At 54.7% G+C, this 19,443-nt stretch overlaps 1 protein-coding gene across 2 annotated transcripts in view; it reads left to right on the top strand.

Moving 5' to 3' along the window:
• The window catches only part of HIPK2 (homeodomain interacting protein kinase 2), a 33,606-nt gene extending 17,147 nt beyond the window's left edge, over positions 1-16,459 (top strand). Inside the window, exons 3-15 of one of the 2 annotated variants that reach the window (XM_073544041.1) lie at positions 6,151-6,274; positions 6,433-6,552; positions 7,740-7,826; positions 9,502-9,686; positions 10,795-10,957; positions 11,035-11,161; positions 11,399-11,520; positions 11,647-11,786; positions 11,989-12,171; positions 12,788-13,072; positions 13,379-13,623; positions 13,715-13,869; positions 14,655-16,459. In XM_073544041.1, coding sequence (XP_073400142.1) covers positions 6,151-6,274; positions 6,433-6,552; positions 7,740-7,826; positions 9,502-9,686; positions 10,795-10,957; positions 11,035-11,161; positions 11,399-11,520; positions 11,647-11,786; positions 11,989-12,171; positions 12,788-13,072; positions 13,379-13,623; positions 13,715-13,869; positions 14,655-15,095 — 2,377 coding nt within the window. In that variant the 3' untranslated portion in view covers positions 15,096-16,459. Of the gene's footprint in view, positions 1-6,150; positions 6,275-6,432; positions 6,553-7,739; positions 7,827-9,501; positions 9,687-10,794; positions 10,958-11,034; positions 11,162-11,398; positions 11,521-11,643; positions 11,787-11,988; positions 12,172-12,787; positions 13,073-13,378; positions 13,624-13,714; positions 13,870-14,654 lie in introns of both variants that reach the window. The other variant, XM_073544040.1, reaches the window with a different exon arrangement.
• Positions 16,460-19,443: the final 2,984 nt, after the last annotated feature.

The following is a 19,443-nucleotide window of genomic DNA, read 5'->3' as shown; positions in this document are numbered from 1 at the left end:
TCCGTATCACACAGGAGAGGATTAGATACACGACTCAGCAGTCCGTATCACACAGGAGAGGATTAGATACACGGCTCCGCAGTCAGTATCACACATGATAGGATTAGATACACGGCTCAGCAGTCAGTATCACACAGGATAGGATTAGATACACGGCTCAGCAGTCAGTATCACACAGGATAGGATTAGATACACGGCTCAGCAGTCAGTATCACACAGGATAGGATTAGATACACGGCTCAGCAGTCAGTATCACACAGGATAGGATTAGATACACGGCTCAGCAGTCAGCATCACACAGGATAGGATTAGATACACAGCTCAGCAGTCAGTATCACACAGGAGAGGATTAGATACACGGCTCAGCAGTCAGTATCACACAGGATGGGATTAGATACACGGCTCAGCAGTCAGTATCACACAGGAGAGGATTAGATACACGACTCAGCAGACGGTATCACACAGGATAGGATTAGATACACGGCTCAGCAGTCAGTATCACACAGGATAGGATTAGATACACGGCTCAGCAGTCAGTATCACACAGGAGAGGATTAGATACACGACTCAGCAGTCAGTATCAAACAGGAGAGGATTAGATACACGGCTCAGCAGTCAGTATCACACAGGATAGGATTAGATACACTGCTCAGCAAACAGTGTCACACAGGATAGGATTAGATACACGGCTCAGCAGTCAGTATCACACAGGATAGGATTAGATACACGGCTCAGCAGTCAGTGTCACACAGGAGAGGATTAGATACACGGCTCAGCAGTCAGTGTCACACAGGAGAGGATTAGATACACGGCTCAGCAGTCAGTGTCACACAGGAGAGGATTAGATACACGGCTCAGCAGTCAGTGTCACACAGGAGAGGATTAGATACACGGCTCAGCAGTCAGTATCACACAGGAGAGGATTAGATACGCGGCTCAGCAGTCAGTACCACACAGGAGAGGATTAGATATGCGGCTCAGCAGACAGTATCACACAGGAGAGGATTAGATACGTGACTCAGCAGTCAGTATCACACAGGATAGGATTAGATACGCGGCTCAGCAGACAGTATCACACAGGATAAGATTAGATATGCGGCTCAGCAGTCAGTATCACACAGGAGAGGATTAGATACGCGGCTCAGCAGTCAGTATCACACGGGAGAGGATTAGATACACGGCTCAGCAGTCAGTATCACACGGGAGAGGATTAGATACACGGCTCAGCAGTCAGTATCACACGGGAGAGGATTAGATACACGGCTCAGCAGTCAGTATCACACGGGAGAGGATTAGATACATGGCTCAGCAGTCAGTATCACACAGGAGAGGATTAGATACACGGCTCAGCAGTCAGTATCACACAGGATGGGATTAGATACACGGCTCAGCAGTCAGTATCACACAGGATGGGATTAGATACACGGTTCAGCAGTCAGTATCACACAGGATAGGATTAGATACATGGCTCAGCAGTCAGTATCACACAGGAGAGGATTAGATACACGGCTCAGCAGTCAGTATCACACAGGAGAGGATTAGATACATGGCTCAGCAGTCAGTATCACACAGGAGAGGATTAGATACACGGCTCAGCAGTCAGTATCACACAGGAGAGGATTAAATACACGGCTCAGCAGTCAGTATCACACAGGATAGGATTAGATACACGGCTCAGCAGTCTGTATCACACAGGATGGGATTAGATACACGGTTCAGCAGTCAGTATCACACAGGATGGGATTAGATACACTGCTCAGCAGACGGTATCACAGAGTATAGGATTAGATACATGGCTTCTATACATTCTCTGATTTTCGGACTGTAACCCTTTGTGTACCGCTGTGGGTCAGGCCTCCTCTTTGCAGGCAGTGAATTGGGTTCTTCGGAGCCTCCATGCTGCCGTCCTCCCTCCCGTCCCCCCATTGTCATGGCTGTTTGTGCTCTCCGCTCACGACTGTTGGCTGATGCTGGATTTTTTTTCTCTGAGATAATAGTGCACAGTGCTGATGGCGGTGGTGGTGGCTCCCTCCCTGCTGGTGGTGGTGGCTCCTTCCCTGCTGGCGGGGGCGGTGGTGGCTTTCTCACTGCTGGCGGTGGTGGTGGCTCCCTCCCTGCTGGCGGTGGCGCCTCCCTCCCCCCTGCTTGTGGTGGTGGCTCCTTCCCTGCTGGCTGCGGTGGTGGTGGCGGCTCCTTCCCTGCTGGTGGTGGTGGCTCCTTCCCTGCTGGCGGGGGCGGTGGTGGCTCCTTCCCTGCTGGCGGGGGCGGTGGTGGCTCCTTCCCTGCTGGCGGGGGCGGTGGTGGCTCCTTCCCTGCTGGCGGGGGCGGTGGTGGCTCCTTCCCTGCTGGCGGGGGCGGTGGTGGCTCCTTCCCTGCTGGCGGGGGCGGTGGTGGCTCCTTCCCTGCTGGCGGGGGCGGTGGTGGCTCCTTCCCTGCTGGCGGGGGCGGTGGTGGCTCCTTCCCTGCTGGCGGGGGCGGTGGTGGCTCCTTCCCTGCTGGCGGGGGCGGTGGTGGCTCCTTCCCTGCTGGCGGGGGCGGTGGTGGCTCCCTCCCTGGAGGCGGCGGGGGCGGTGGTGGCTCCCTCCCTGGAGGCGGCGGGGGCGGTGGTGGCTCCCTCCCTGGAGGCGGCGAGGGCGGTGGCTCCCTCCCTGGAGGCGGCGAGGGCGGTGGCTCCCTCCCTGGAGGCGGCGAGGGCGGTGGCTCCCTCCCTGGAGGCGGCGAGGGCGGTGGCTCCCTCCCTGGAGGCGGCGAGGGCGGTGGCTCCCTCCCTGGAGGCGGCGAGGGCGGTGGCTCCCTCCCTGGAGGCGGCTGGGTCACCTGGAGTAGATGGCCAGGTGTGGCACCAGAGATGCCTCCCTCATTCTTCTCCTACATTGTGACCTCATTCACACACCGCAGTCCTGTATATATGGACGCCATCGGCTTCATGTGTGGTGGCGGGGAGCGCAGGATGCATTGTAGCAGCCGCCGGTCTCCTGTCCGCCCTATGAGGCATGGGCTGTGACCACCACTCATTCTGTTTGTGTCCTATGCTTACAGCATGTGTCAGTCTTCACCGTTGTCAAAAAATTCTGTTTATGAATCTGGAGGCTCAGGATGAGCAGAACTATAGGTCGCTCACAGATGGGGGATCTGCGCCGTCAATTTCATGTCTGCTCCGGGCCTGAGAGCTCTGTATACCTGCCGAGTGTCCTAAAGTTGGTGCAGTTTTTGTGGTTTTTTTTATGCTGTCTGTCCCCCATGGTGCGGAGCGGACAATACTTGACATTTGCATAATAATCTGAGAAATATTGCACCATTTAATAACAAAAAAACATTCTGCAAAGAGACCTATTTCCCATGGAAGAAGATGATGATGGCGCAGGCCTGATGTACACCTGCAGTACTGCTGAGGAATGATTGGCCAGTCACATAGCTGATGAAAATGGCGCAGGCCTCATGTACTCCTGCATTACTGTTGTGGATTTTGTCTTGTTTGTTCCCAGAGTTGATGATGATGGTGCAGGTCTCATGTACACCTGCCATACTGGTGAGGGTTTCTTATTGATTGATGATGATGATGATCGGATTCCCCTGCCATATGACCATGCTGTTGATTATTTCGTATTGTCGCTTCCATAGCTGCTGCCAGTGATGATTGCACAGGTCTTTGATTTTCCTGTTGTGTATGGCCATACTGATCTGGATTTTATGTTGATCGGTCCCACTGATGATGATGTCACAGGCCTATGATTTTCCTGTTGTGTATGGCCATACTGATCTGGATTTCATGTTGATCGGTCCCACTGATGATGATGGCACAGGCCTATGATTTTCCTGTTGTGTATGGCCATACTGATCTGGATTTCATGTTGATCGGTCCCACTGATGATGATGGCACAGGCCTTTGATTCGCCTGCATTGCAGTGGGATTTCTCTGGAGACATCTGCTGTTCTGTCGTTTTGGAGATTTACGTTCTGTACCTACAGGAATTATTTGTGCCTCCTCTGCGCTGTGTACGTGTGTGGTGTCCAAATCTCCACACACAGCTGTGAATGACCGATCTCCCCTGATATGTGACACTGTGAAATCCGAGAAATATCCATGATGGGGTTTGTAGTACATGTTCTAACAGCTGTCATCAGTCATTCCCAGACACAAATATAAACAGCTGAATATAAATTGCAAGGGCAGACTGGATCGTTCTCGTGTATATTACAGAGATGTTCTGGATCAGCCTGGCATGTGATATTAAGTGGATGTTCTGGATCAGCCTGGTGTGTGATGTTAAAGGGATGTTCTAGATCGGTCTGGTGTGTGATATTACGGGGAAGTTCCAGATCTTCTCTGTTTGCGATATTACCGGAATGTCCTGAATCTGCCCGGATTGTGATATCATGGAGATGTTCTGGATCGGCCCGCTGTATATTATGGGGATGTTCTGGATCAGCCCACTGTATATTAAGGGGATGTTCTGGATCAGCCCGCTGTATATTATGGAGATATTCTGGATCGGCCTGCTGTATATTACGGAGATGTTATGAATCGGCCTGCTGTATATTATGGAGATGTTATGAATTGGCCCGCTGTATATTATGGAGAAGTTCTGGATCGGCCCGCTGTATGTTATGGGGATGTTCTGGATCGGCCCGCTGTATATTATGGAGATGTTCTGGATCGGCCCGCTGTATATTATGGAGATATTCTGGATTAGCCTGCTGTATATTACGGAGATGTTCTGGATCGGCCTGCTGTATATTATGGAGATATTTTGGAGCGGCCCGCTGTATATTACGGAGATGTTCTGGATTGGCCCGCTGTGTGTTACGGAGATGTTCTGGAGCGGCCCACTGTATATTACGGAGATGTTCTGGATCGGCCCGCTGTATATTACGGAGATGTTCTGGAGCGCGGCCCGATGTGTATAACGGAGATATTCTGGAGCGGCCCGGTGTATATTATGGAGATGTTCTGGAGCAGCCCGCTGTATATTGCAGAGATGTTCTGGATTGGCCCGCTGTGTGTTACGGAGATGTTCTGGAGTGGCCCGGTGTATATTATGGAGATGTTCTGGATCGGCCCGGTGTATATTACGGAGATGTTCTGGAGCGGCCCGGTGTGTGTATAACGGAGATATTCTGGAGCGGCCCGGTGTATATTACAGAGATGTTCTGGAGCGGCCCGGTGTATATTACGGAGATGTTCTGGAGCGGCCCGGTGTGTATAACGGAGATATTCTGGAGCGGCCCGGTGTATATTACAGAGATGTTCTGGAGCGGCCCGATGTGTATAACGGAGATGTTCTGGAGCAGCCCAATGTATATAATGGAGATGTTCTTGAGCGGCCCGGTGTATGTTACGGAGATGTTCTGGATTGGCCCGCTGTATATTGCAGAGATGTTCTGGATTGGCCCGCTGTGTGTTACGGAGATGTTCTGGAGCGGCCCGCTGTGTGTTACGGAGATGTTCTGGAGTGGCCCGGTGTATATTACGGCGATGTTCTGGAGCGGCCCGGTGTATATTACGGCGATGTTCTGGAGCGGCCCGGTGTATATTACGGCGATGTTCTGGAGCGGCCTGGTGTATATTACGGAGATGATCTGGAGTGGCCTGGAGTGTATAATGGAGATGTTCTGGAGCGGCCCGCTGTATATTGCAGAGATGTTCTGGATTGGCCCGCTGTGTGTTACAAAGATGTTCTGGAGCGGCCCGGTGTATATTATGGCGATGTTCTGGAGCGGCCCGGAGTGTATAATGGAGATGTTCTGGAGCGGCCCAGTGTATGTTATGGAGATGTTCTGGAGCAGCCCGGAGTGTATAATGGAGATGTTCTGGAGCGACCCGGTGTATGTTATGGAGATGTTCTGGAGCAGCCCGGAGTGTATAATGGAGATGTTCTGGAGCGACCCGGTGTATATTACGGAGATGTTCTAGCTCATTGTAGTTATAATGATGCATCAGAGCTGAATTTGAGTTGGAACCCAATTTATCGCCTTCTAGAAGGGGGATGCAGAATTAACCCTTTGCCCTTGGGAAGGTGAGTGCAGGGGTCTGTGTACCCTGTGCAATTCATTCTTAGGAGTCATTAACCCTTTTATAGTCCCTGTTATAATGAACGGTGATTACAGTCTCTCTCGCGTCACCAGATCTATACTTTCTCTTTATCTCAGGGCACCGGAGATTATTCTGGGATTACCGTTCTGTGAAGCCATCGACATGTGGTCTTTGGGGTGTGTGATTGCCGAGCTGTTTTTGGGGTGGCCTCTGTACCCCGGAGCGTCGGAGTATGATCAGGTGAGTTGTGTCCTGCGGCGCATGCGTCGTCTCAGCGCCTGGACCCTCTATATATAACCTGTGCGTCCGCTCGCTGTTATCAGCCGTCTAGTACAGTCTATTGCTCCCTGGTGTCAGCCATGGGTGAGATCACTAAGATGCGCTTTATCTCCTCGCAGATCCGGTACATCTCCCAGACTCAGGGTCTACCGGCCGAATATCTGCTCAGCTCCGGGACAAAGACCACCAGGTTCTTCAATCGTGATGGCGACTCTCCGTACCCTCTGTGGCGGCTGAAGGTGCGTGGGGCACGCCGTGATAAACCGCACAACCAGCGCTCGCACGGCTCCACTGTAAAAAAACATACGGGTCTCGGAAAATGGAGGAAAAAAATCCCATTTTTTTCTTGCAAAGTTTTTTTTTTTTTTTTTCCCCACTACTAAAATATCTAATAAATGATTAGGTTGGTGTCGCTGCGGTCTTACTGATCTGCAGGAGCGCGGTACCAGGTCACTTTTGCCGCCCGACGAACGTCTTAAAAACAAGACCCCAAAAATAATGGTGGAATTTTTAGATTTTTTTTTTACCATTTCACTATACTTGGATTTTTTTCACATTTTCCGCACGTTACATGACAACATTAATGGCGTAATTCCAAACTAGAACTTGTCCCGTAAACTAGCCTCCGTATGGCTACGGGGGAAGAAAAATAAAAAATGTTATTATAAAATAAAAGGTGAATGAGGAACCAATTAAGGGGTTGGATAGTAGCTTGATATGTAAGCCCCTTCCCCAAGAGGTGTCTCAGCCAATCAACAGAGCCCTCTAGGGCCACATAATGTCCCGTCAGGACTAATATGGCGGCCTCGGGAAGCTGCCATATACATTGGATAGTTATGTTATGCATATGGCGGCCTAGAGGCGTCAGTAAAAGCCTGTCCGTAGTAAGACAGTGTCTGTTACCCATAGCAACCAATCAGAAAGCAGATTTCATTTCTGAAACTGCTCTGGGAAAATGAAAGCTGCACTGTGATTGGTTGCTATGGGTAACATACAGGCCTATTATTAACAGTATTGATGAGGCCCTATGGGGTAAGTAATAAAGGCGACATTTTTTTTGTGCCAGCCGCAGTCGCTGGTGGTGAAATACATCGGTCTGCCAACAAAAGGCGACCCTTCCCCGCTATGGGCGGTTGTAGTTTTCGGCTGTGCTTTTCATCAGGTCCTGGCAAATTTTGACATCTGTTAAACCACAAAATGATTTCCAGCCCTGGTCCCCAAAAAAAGCTGCTGAACGCCCACAATCGGGCTCGTTATGTGTGGCCTTATCATGCCCCTTCTCAGTAGTGATGTATGCCACAAGTTGTGACCTGAAAATCTGCTGCAGCCGGCCCATCGGGGGCCATGGGGGACAATGTTATTATGTGGATTGTCTGGATAACTGCTGATGACAGGGAGTAATAGACCCGTCTCTTTCTTGATGTAGACGCCTGATGATCACGAATCTGAGACCGGAATCAAATCCAAGGAGGCCAGAAAGTATATCTTCAACTGCCTGGATGATATGGCACAGGTGAGGAAACGGTCCGGTATGGCAGCGGGGGATGGGTCTGGGCAGCAATGGTGGTGGGGACGGGTCTGGGCGGCAATGGTGGTGGGGACGGGTCTGGGCGGCAATGGTGGTGGGGACGGGTCTGGGCGGCAATGGTGGTGGGGACGGGTCTGGGCGGCAATGGTGGTGGGGACGGGTCTGGGCGGCAATGGTGGTGGGGACGGGTCTGGGCGGCAATGGTGGTGGGGACGGGTCTGGGCGGCAATGGTGGTGGGGACGGGTCTGGGCGGCAATGGTGGTGGGGACGGGTCTGGGCGGCAATGGTGGTGGGGGCGGGTCTGGGCGGCAATGGTGGTGGGGGCGGGTCTGGGCGGCAATGGTGGTGGGGGCGGGTCTGGGCGGCAATGGTGGTGGGGGCGGGTCTGGGCGGCAATGGTGGTGGGGGCGGGTCTGGGCGGCAATGGTGGTGGGGGCGGGTCTGGGCGGCAATGGTGGTGGGGGCGGGTCTGGGCGGCAATGGTGGTGGGGACGGGTCTGGGCGGCAATGGTGGTGGGGGCGGGTCTGGGCGGCAATGGTGGTGGGGGCGGGTCTGGGCGGCAATGGTGGTGGGGACGGGTCTGGGCGGCAATGGTGGTGGGGACGGGTCTGGGCACGGGTCTGGGCGGCAATGGTGGTGGGGACGGGTCTGGGCGGCAATGGTGGTGGGGACGGGTCTGGGCGGCAATGGTGGTGGGGACGGGTCTGGGCGGCAATGGTGGTGGGGACGGGTCTGGGCGGCAATGGTGGTGGGGGCGGGTCTGGGCGGCAATGGTGGTGGGGACGGGTCTGGGCGGCAATGGTGGTGGGGGCGGGTCTGGGCGGCAATGGTGGTGGGGGCGGGTCTGGGCGGCAATGGTGGTGGGGACGCGTCTGGGCGGCAATGGTGGTGGGGGCGGGTCTGGGCGGCAATGGTGGTGGGGGCGGGTCTGGGCGGCAATGGTGGTGGGGGCGGGTCTGGGCGGCAATGGTGGTGGGGGCGGGTCCGGGCGGCAATGGTGGTGGGGGCGGGTCTGGGCGGCAATGGTGGTGGGGACGGGTCCGGGCGGCAATGGTGGTGGGGACGGGTCCGGGCGGCAATGGTGGTGGGGGCGGGTCTGGGCGGCAATGGTGGTGGGGACGGGTCCGGGCGGCAATGGTGGTGGGGACGGGTCCGGGCGGCAATGGTGGTGGGGACGGGTCCGGGCGGCAGGGGTGGTGGGGACGTCTCTGGCCAGCAGCGGGGGGACGTCTCTGGCCGGCAGCGGGGGGACGTCTCTGGCCGGCAGCGGGGGGACGTCTCTGGCCGGCAGCGGACAGTTCTGGCTGGCGGCAGGAGACGTGTCTTGCCGGCTGCGGCGATGGTCAGTCCACTGGCCTTTTACGTGAATTGAAATCCTCATCCAGTTCCTCACATGAATGGAAGACTTTATTGTTTACATTCATATCTCTGGGATGAAAATTAGAATGTTTCAGTTTACTGACAGCAAGCGGAGATGATGTTTTAATTTCTCATCTTTCCCACATTTCTGCAGTAAGTTGTGACGTTGCAGCTTTATGGCCGCCCTCGTGTACGCCGGCCGCCCTCGTGTACGCCGGCCCGCCTCGTGGTCTCCGTGGACCGGCCACTGCTGCTGGTGGTCGTATGTCCAGTCTTACTGACCGCTCCCGTCCCTGCAGGTGAACATGACCTCGGATCTGGAAGGCAGCGACATGCTGGTGGAGAAGGCGGACAGAAGAGAGTTCATCGACCTGCTGAAGAAAATGCTGACCATCGACGCCGACAAGAGGATAACCCCCATCGAGACCCTGAACCATCCGTTCGTCACCATGACCCATCTCCTGGACTTCCCTCATAGCTCACAGTACGGCACCTTCCTGGGGCCTCAGAGGGACGGGATGGGGGCACGGGAGGTGCTGCAGCAATTCCCTAATGTTATATCACCCCCTGCAGGACAGATGTCTCCCTACTATTAGTCCTAAACCTGTCTCTAACATGGATCGTCACATTGGGATGAGTTGTCAGTTTGTTTACAAAGGGAATGGAGTTGTCAGAGCTGATGTAATGTGAGAAGTGTCGCCCTCATCAGGTCTGGGATGGAAGCTTTTCTGGATCTTGTTCTAGAATTGCACCTAAATGTAATTTTTGGGTTTCTGTGCGCTTGGACCCCGCGCCTGAAGTTGTAGGGTGGGCAACACTGTCAGCGAGGGTTGTATGCCTTACAGATCTGAATTTTGGGAATCTGTGGGAGTCCAAGTTAGAGAACCCTGTCTGACAGCCATAGGTTCAGGCGGAGCTCCTCCTCACTCTTCTCCCTCGTGTGATCTGCAGCTTTCTTTAACATCATGGGTTTTTCAGCTTTGCACCATTTGGTCTACACTGTTCTGTCTACATTATTCTGCCTGCCCCGCTCGCTCTGCCCCCTCTTCCTCCTCCTTGACCCCGCTCGCTCTGCCCCCTCTTCCTCCTCCTTGACCCCGCTCGCTCTGCCCCCTCTTCCTCCTCCTTGACCCCGCTCGCTCTGCCCCCTCTTCCTCCTCCTTGACCCCGCTCGCTCTGCCCCCTCTTCCTCCTCCTTGACCCCGCTCGCTCTGCCCCCTCTTCCTCCTCCTTGACCCCGCTCGCTCTGCCCCCTCTTCCTCCTCCTTGACCCCGCTCGCTCTGCCCCCTCTTCCTCCTCCTTGACCCCGCTCGCTCTGCCCCCTCTTCCTCCTCCTTGACCCCGCTCGCTCTGCCCCCTCTTCCTCCTCCTTGACCCCGCTCGCTCTGCCCCCTCTTCCTCCTCCTTGACCCCGCTCGCTCTGCCCCCTCTTCCTCCTCCTTGACCCCGCTTGCTCTGCCCCGTCTTCCTCCTCCTTGACCCCGCTCGCTCTGCCCCATCTTCCTCCTCGGCCCCGCTCGCTCTGCCCCGTCTTCCTCCTCGGCCCCGCTCGCTCTGCCTCCTCCTTCATTCCTGGTGTTTCTCTCCACAGTGTTAAGTCTTGCTTCCAGAATATGGAGATCTGCAAGAGACGGGTGAATATGTACGACACTGTGAACCATAGCAAGACCCCATTTATCACGCACGTGGCCCCCAGCACCTCCACCAACCTCACCATGACGTTCAGCAACCAGCTGAATACTGTGCACAGCCAGGTAAGAGCCCTGCTCCCTGCCCGGTGCCGTCATCACCGCCTCCTTTACTTAAGTCTCATGGCCTCCCCTTGTTCTAGACCTCTGCGGCCTCTATGGCAGCCGTCACACAGAGGAGTATGCCCCTGCAGACCGGGGCCACGCAGATCTGTGCCCGGCCGGACCCCTTCCAGCAGGCCCTGATCGTCTGTCCTCCAGCTTTCCAAGGTAAGTGTCCTGCGGCCAGAGACGTAAAACACGGGAAATGCAGAAATGTGCCGTGTACACAGCGTATAGTCTGCAGGAGATGGAAGAGTGACCATCCCAAACATTGGAGGATCTCTGCTTGCTGTCAGTGGATCACCATAAAGGGTCTGCAGGAATAGCACTGATTGCTAATTGTCTAGTCCGATTATTACCATCCGCTATTCATGCACTATGTAATGTGTCCGTGGTTCTCCGCAGGGCTGCAGGCCTCTCCTGCCAAACATGGCGGCTACTCTGTGCGTATGGATAACACTGTGCCTCTGGTGACACAGGCCGCCGGCGCTCAGACTCTGCAGATCCAGCCCGGGCTACTGACTCAGGTACGGGCCCAGTGCAGTCGCCTGTGTTTGCTGCTATTGCACGTTTTCCCCTATTGCCCTGCCTCCAGGGGGCACTGTTACATTGCAGTCTTTGCAGGACAGTGACATTGTGTATCTCTGCAGCAGGCGTGGCCCAGTGGCACTCAGCAGATACTGCTACCCCCGGCCTGGCAGCAGCTGGCAGGAGTGGCAGCTCATACCTCGGTGCAGCACGCTGCCGTCATCCCCGACAGCATGACTGGCAGCCAGCAGCTGGCGGACTGGAGGTGAGGGGCCAGTGTACATGGCTGTTCTTTGGTTTTGGGGTCCCAGGACATGTTTGCTCCAGTAATAGTCCTGGCCCTTTCAGCTGCACCACAGCACCCCTGGTGGTGACGTGCAGGACTGGCCTGTCCCGTGGTCGGGGTAATTCATAGTTCATTAAATGATAGTTTTGTTTTACCTTGTTGTTTTTTTCCGTCCCATCAGGAACACGCACGTTCACGGCGGCCACTACAACCCAATAATGCAGCAGCCGGCGCTCCTCGCGGGTCATGTGACCCTACCCTCCGCCCAACCCCTGAATGTGGGCGTCGCTCATGTCATGAGACAGCAGCCAATCAGCAGTGCTTCCTCCTCCTCTCGTAAAAAGCAGCATCACTCCGCAGTGAGGTGAGAGGTCCACCCCGGGGGAGGGGAAGACTGCACATGTACATTACTGATCCTGAGTTACATCCTGCATTATACCCCAGAGCTGCACTCACTATTCTGCTGGTGCAGTCACTGTGTACATACATTACTGATCCTGAGTTACATCCTGTATTATACTCCAGAGCTGAACTCACTATTCTGCTGGTGCAGTCACTGTGTACATACATTACATTACTGATCCTGAGTTACATCCTGTATTATACCCCAGAGCTGCACTCACTATTCTGCTGGTGCAGTCACTGTGTACATACATTACTGATCCTGAGTTACATCCTGTATTATACCCCAGAGCTGCACTCACTATTCTGCTGGTGCAGTCACTGTGTACATACATTACATTACTGATCCTGAGTTACATCCTGTATTATACCCCAGAGCTGCACTCACTATTCTGCTGGTGCAGTCACTGTGTACATACATTACTGATCCTGAGTTACATCCTGTATTATACTCCGGAGCTGCACTCACTATTCTGCTATTATTCTTTATATTTTATTTGTTAACCATTTGTTAAAAAAAATCATGAACAATTTATTTTGTTACTTTTCTTTTTCCATATCTGACTCCACCCTTGCAGAAATAGCTCCTCCTACGAGGTGTCATCCAGCCAATCCCACAACTCCCCCCAGCGTTCCAAGCGGGTGAAGGAGAACACCCCCCCTCGCTGTTCCGTCCCGCAGAGCTCGGCTCCGTGCGTCCCCTCCATCACCTGCGGCTGGGGCGAGAGCTCGCTGGGCCATTCGCGTGGTGACCATCAGCGGCAAACGATCGTCATCCCGGATACGCCCAGCCCGGCGGTCAGCGTCATTACCATCAGCAGTGACACCGACGAAGAGGAGGAGCAGAAGCACGTGGCGCCCAGGTCAGCCCGATACACTCAGGATGCTGGGGGTCTGGTTAGAGGGGGGCCTCCACCGTCAGCTCATGATGGAGGCGGCACAAACAGGACTCCCAAACCTCTCCCCTCTACTGACTGAGGGGCGCACGGACGGTGCAGCCTGGGGAGAGATGTACATTATGGCCTCCTTTGCGCCCTCTGCCCCATCTGACTCTTCCCCTTGCCCCACTGATGTGATCATACCCATGCGGAGCGCCCCCTGGAGCCTTGATAGCTCTTGTTCCTGTATGTGTTGTATTATTAACCCTTTGTGTTCTCCCACCCCCACAGCCTGCCCAAGCAGCGACGGAACGTCATCAGCTGCGTCACGGTGCATGATTCTCCCATCTCTGAGTCTTCAAGCCACACCAGCACCTACGCTCCCACCAGGCACCGTCGCGCGCCCAACACCGCCGCTCACGAGACCAAATGCCAGCCTGATATCCCCTGCCCCGCCACCTCTCGCACCATCATTGTGCCACCCCTGAAGACCCAACCCAGTGAGGGGCGACTGGAATGTGAGCGCAGGCAGCCGGGTAAGTACATCATGGGGTAAAACTGGCGCCTCTTCATACTTGTTCCTCTTTGTGGGATGATTGCACTCACTCTTCTTTCTGTCACCTGTAGATACAACAAGTCACCACTCCTACAAGCCCAAATCCTCGTCCTCCATAGTGGCTTCCGCTACACATTCCTCCAGCAACTCTACCACGTCAGCCACGTATCGCCAGCCTAGAGCTGCCGGTCATGCCTTCCAGCAGCAGCCACTCAACCTCAGCCAGGTAAAGCGTGGGATGGGATCATGTCCCCGGCGCTCTGGGGGGAGGCTGTTGTCGCCGGCGCTCTGGGGGGGGAGGCTGTTGTCGCCGGCGCTCTGGGGGGGGGGAGGCTGTTGTCGCCGGCGCTCTGGGGGGGGGAGGCTGTTGTCGCCGGCGCTCTGGGGGGGGGGAGGCTGTTGTCGCCGGCGCTCTGGGGGGGGGGGGAGGCTGTTGTCGCCGGCGCTCTGGGGGGGGGGAGGCTGTTGTCGCCGGCGCTCTGGGGGGGGGGAGGCTGTTGTCGCCGGCGCTCTGGGGGGGGGAGGCTGTTGTCGCCGGCGCTCTGGGGGGGGGGAGGCTGTTGTCGCCGGCGCTCTGGGGGGGGGGAGGCTGTTGTCGCCGGCGCTCTGGGGGGGGGGAGGCTGTTGTCGCCGGCGCTCTGGGGGGGGGGAGGCTGTTGTCGCCGGCGCTCTGGGGGGGGGGAGGCTGTTGTCGCCGGCGCTCTGGGGGGGGGGAGGCTGTTGTCGCCGGCGCTCTGGTGGGGGGGGGAGGCTGTTGTCGCCGGCGCTCTGGTGGGGGGGGGGAGGCTGTTGTCGCCGGCGCTCTGGTGGGGGGGGGGAGGCTGTTGTCGCCGGCGCTCTGGTGGGGGGGGGGGAGGCTGTTGTCGCCGGCGCTCTGGTGGGGGGGGGGGAGGCTGTTGTCGCCGGCGCTCTGCTATTGATTAGGTCTGTATAAATTTGACGGTTATTTTTCTCTTGTAGCTGTCGACTGTCACATCCGATAATGTCTTTCTCTCTCCTCCTCCTTCCCAGGTGTCTCAGCACATTAGCACAGAGCGATCCGGAGGCCACCGGAGGCAGCAGGCGTATATAACCCCCACCCTGGCCCAGGCTCCATACTCCTTCCCGCACAATAGTCCCAGCCACGGGGTGGTTCACCCTCACTTGGCGGCTACAGCCCACCTGCCCAGCCAGCCGCACCTCTACACCTACACGGCACCAGCTGCTTTGGGCTCCACCGGCACCGTGGCTCATCTAGTGGCATCTCAAGGATCCGCACGCCACACTGCGTACCCCACCAGTATTGTTCCTGTGAGCATGGCTCCCCGACTGCTTCCATCTCCAAGTCTTCACCCTAGTCAATACCAGGCGCAGTTCGCCCATCAGACTTACATCCCGGCATCTCCATCCTCCACGGTCTACACTGGATATCCCCTGAGTCCGCCAAAGGTTAATCAGTACCCCTACATCTAGACCCCAGAGGTGAAGGGGGGCTGAGGGCAAGCACAGACTAAACATGGAGGTGCGCCCCTGATGGCAACTTTCTTCCTTTGTGGACATGTGATGCCACCCAGCCTGGAGGAGAGGGGGAGCTGAGGATGGGACCTCTGGGACCCCTGGAATCTTCTACCATCTAGGTTTGGACCTTGTCCACATTTCGAGAGCCCCTCCCTCTCCCCCTGGACTGTTGGAGGGGGTGGGCTTTACTGGAGTCCCCGCCCCCGAGGAGCTGCCCGGAGATGCTGTATTTATTGATCGTAGATCGCCAGGATCTGGTGCCGTAGACCTAGAAGCTTATGCAGAGTCTATAGAGTTAGGGTTCTGGATCATTCTAGATTTTAATTTCTGGTTTTAATATTTGCAGAGAGGTTGACGTGTATTTTCACTCTGCGCCAAAAGGGAGACCCCACTTAGTTTTGTTTCTCCCACCCTCCCCTACCTTTAAACTCCTCCCCCTTTTGGTATAAGGGGGAGGGGCCACTCTGGATACCTCTGATAACATGTTTGCACCGCTTTTAGTTTTATGTCAATTGCGATGACGTTTTAGACACTCGGCATTTTTAACGTTTTACAGGACGGCGGCGGACTCCATTTTTAAAAATACCAAAAAAAAGAAAAAAAATACAATAAGAAATGGTGCGAGAAAGGTTTTACTCTGTGAAGAGGGATCTGGGATGTCGTTAAGGGGGTGCGAGGAAGGACGACCGTGGCTACATGGAGCAAGGAGCCGGCAAGTAAAGACCAGAGGAATGATGGGAAAGGGCGTGGAAACTTCCGGAAGGACATGAGTCGGACACCGCTGCTAATCTCTATTCCAAGTCACTTTATTAACTCCTCCCCTGCGCTGCAATGTAGCTGTGCGCGACGCTCGCCGTTTCCTGCGCGGCGCCCGCCGTGTTCCGCGCCTCCCATACACTCACCAGTGTATAGATAATATATATTCTCTTCATTTTTACTTTCAGGTTGCACAATAGATTCCGACTTCATTTTTTAAAAATTCTTTTTCCCGTCGTCCCGGACACTAACCGTAAAGTTACCGGCATGTGACGTTGTGATGTCCCGATACCCGCGCGCTCGCCCGCGTGTGACCCCCCCCCCGCCATTTTATGTCCTCCGCTCCTAGTGCCTTACAAACCGCTGAACGTGTCTGGTCCTTGTCGTTTCTCTAACATCGCCCCCGTTAGGTTGTCAGGGAGTCACCCTCCCCTGTGCTGAAGTTTCACAGACCCCCAGTCTTCTGTTCGTCCCCCACTGTGATTGGGGGTGACCTCCGCGTCTGTGTGCGTCCAGTATTAGTCGTATCACAAAATGTGGGAAGAATAAAACCTATTAAATCACTGGTGTGTGGCTGACTGCTTATCCATGTAGTGGTGTGGAACATGCTGGAGAGGAGGTGGTGATGTGCTGGGGAGGAGGAAGGGAGAAGGAGGTGATGTGCTGGAGGGGAAGGGAGGAGCGGGGATGTGCTGCAGAGAAGGAGGTGATGTGCTGGAAAGGAAAGGAAGAGGGAGACGTGCTGGGGAGGAAGGGAAGAGGGAGACGTGCTGGGGAGGAAGGGAAGAGGGAGACGTGCTGGGGAGGAAGGGAAGAGGGAGACGTGCTGGGGAGGAAGGGAAGAGGGAGACGTGCTGTGGAGGAAGGGAAGAGGGAGACGTGCTGGCGAGGAAGGGAAGAGGGAGACGTGCTGGCGAGGAAGGGAAGAGGGAGACGTGCTGGCGAGGAAGGGAAGAGGGAGACGTGCTGGCGAGGAAGGGAAGAGGGAGACGTGCTGGGGAGGAAGGGAAGAGGGAGACGTGCTGGGGAGGAAGGGAAGAGGGAGACGTTCTGGGGAGGAAGGGAAGAGGCAGACGTTCTGGGGAGGAAGGGAAGAGGCAGACGTTCTGGGGAGGAAGGGAAGAGGGAGACGTGCTGGGGAGGAAGGGAAGAGGGAGACGTGCTGGCGAGGAAGGGAAGAGGGAGACGTGCTGGCGAGGAAGGGAAGAGGGAGACGTGCTGGCGAGGAAGGGAAGAGGGAGACGTGCTGGCGAGGAAGGGAAGAGGGAGACGTGCTGGCGAGGAAGGGAAGAGGGAGACGTGCTGGGGAGGAAGGGAAGAGGGAGACGTGCTGGGGAGGGAAGAGGGGAGACGTGCTGGGGAGGAAGGGGAGACGTGTTGGAGAGGAAGGGAAGAGGAGGTACCTGCTGGAGAGGAAGGCAGGAGGGGATGATGTGCTGGAGAGGAAAGGAAGAGGGGGATGTGCTGGAGAGGAAGGGAAGAGGAGGTACCTGCTGGAGAGGAAGGCAGGAGGGGATGATGTGCTGGAGAGCTATGGAGGGGGGGGTGACGTGCTGGAGAGCTAGGGAGGAGGGGGTGACGCACTGGAGAAGGGAGAAGAGGTGATGTGCTGGAGACATAGGAGAGGAGAGGTCATGCAGGAGGAGGGGGGATGTGCCAGGGAGGAGGTGTTGTGCTGGAGAGGAACAGCACCGCGGTATGGGGGAGGTTGTGACATGCTGGAGAGGAAAAGAAGTAATGCTGATGCGGAGAGGAACAGCACAGCGATAAGGCGGAGAGGGTGATGTGGCGCAGAGGAGCAGCATTGTGGCAAGGAGGAGAGGGTGATGTGCCAGAGAGCGATGGCACCGCTGCAAGGAGGGGATGTCATGCCGGAGAGAAAAGGATTGAGTGTTTGATGTGCTGGAGAGGAACAGCATAAATCAATTCAAAGAAAATTAGTTGTGTAACGGCTCCTAAACCAAAAACTAATTTTAAAACGATTATACTTTATTAATTGCTATAAAACCCCAGTATATCAGAGAACCAAGCAACTTCGTGCTGATCAGAAAAACGCCAAACAAGCGTATTGGAGAAAGTGCCGGATCGAGGACACAGGAACCTGTGTGTCCCTAATAGGCCCTGTACTGCCCCCTACTTGACAGCGGAGGTTGGCACCCTCTTGAAACGCAAATGGCGCCCCCGCTCCACGGTGGCGGTCCCTACTCACCCTGGTTTGTGCTATTTCTCAGGATGAGAACAAAACAATCACAAAAAATACGACCAGGTCAGGACAGTCCATTAGGTATAGTACAATATCAGTAAACCTCAATTGTCACAGACCACCAAAGCTGAGATATAGAAAGAGGGCGCAACCAGTAACCGAAAAATATTTACTTAATGGGAAGAACAGGAGGAGGGACATTCCTAACTAAATTCCCCATTTAATGACAGTCCCTACCTGCCAGCGGAGCTTCTTCACCCTGTGTTGGTGCCCCCGCTCCGTGTCAGCCGTCCCTTAATAACACCGATCACTCCCTTCTATATAGATTTATCTCACAGGGATAAAGAGCGGGGACAATATGATATACAGGGGATATTAAGTGGACTGGTGACCAGTAACCTCCTGAATCTCATAGGCAACTACTTGAGGGCGAACATATGTGTAATGTTAAATGTCTGTAAGGTAGAACTTTCTAGAATCCTGAATTTTTTCCAGAAAATCGCCTTGTCACACAGCAGCATCCCACCACCTTATCAGCTGTGTGTCCGCACTGGTAATAGGACACTTCCTCTATAACATTTGGCCCCTCTCCACACAAGGGAATGCTAATTAGTTAAGGGAAAGCATTTCCTTTGTTCTCAGATCTGTGGCTGAATGAAACTATGGGTGATATTAAAGAGATTGTACCGCAAAAACTATACACCGCCGAGATATAATAATCATATCATTGCGTGGGCAACAAAACCAGCTTTTATAACCTAATTTTCGCGGCTCTAACCCCTCCAGAAGCAGAGATATGGATTGCTCCCAAACGGAGTGTCCTAAGTATGGCATGTCTGATGTCGTTCTATTATATTCGATGACCTACAACCTATGAGGCCCTCAGTGAGTTGATACGAGCTTCCCTCGTTGAGATATGGTTATCATAAGTTTTTTAGTTAATTGGCAACTTTGAGAAAGGGGGGATGAACTTCTGCAGACTGCCCCTTTCGTGATGTCACAGACCCTGGGCTATAAGGCACCCCTCCCTTACAGTGCTTCAGTTAAGCTGGAGTTCTGATGCTGAACAGACCTACCCCATGTCTTGGGATGTTTGGCCGCCGCCCATCCCCCGAGCCGCATGGGTTGCCTAACACCAACTAAGCACATGTAAGTGTACTTTCTGCTTTCATCCCTGTTATGTTATATTTGTATTGTACATATTTTATGTCTCAACTTTATAGCAACTTTTATCTATGTAATTACTGCCCACATTTTGGGAATAAATGATAAAATCTATTAGCTCTGTCTCCGTGCTCTAAGACACGAACTATGCGCCTTTGTTAGATAATCGCTACTAATTTG

The sequence above is a fragment of the Dendrobates tinctorius genome, unplaced genomic scaffold (assembly GCF_039654945.1).
Source record: "Dendrobates tinctorius isolate UK_male_01 unplaced genomic scaffold, ASM3965494v1 ptg000136l, whole genome shotgun sequence".
NCBI classification, from domain to species: Eukaryota; Metazoa; Chordata; class Amphibia; order Anura; family Dendrobatidae; genus Dendrobates; species Dendrobates tinctorius.
Note: the sequence above shows the minus strand (reverse complement) of the source record. Positions and strands in the feature narration are given on the sequence as shown.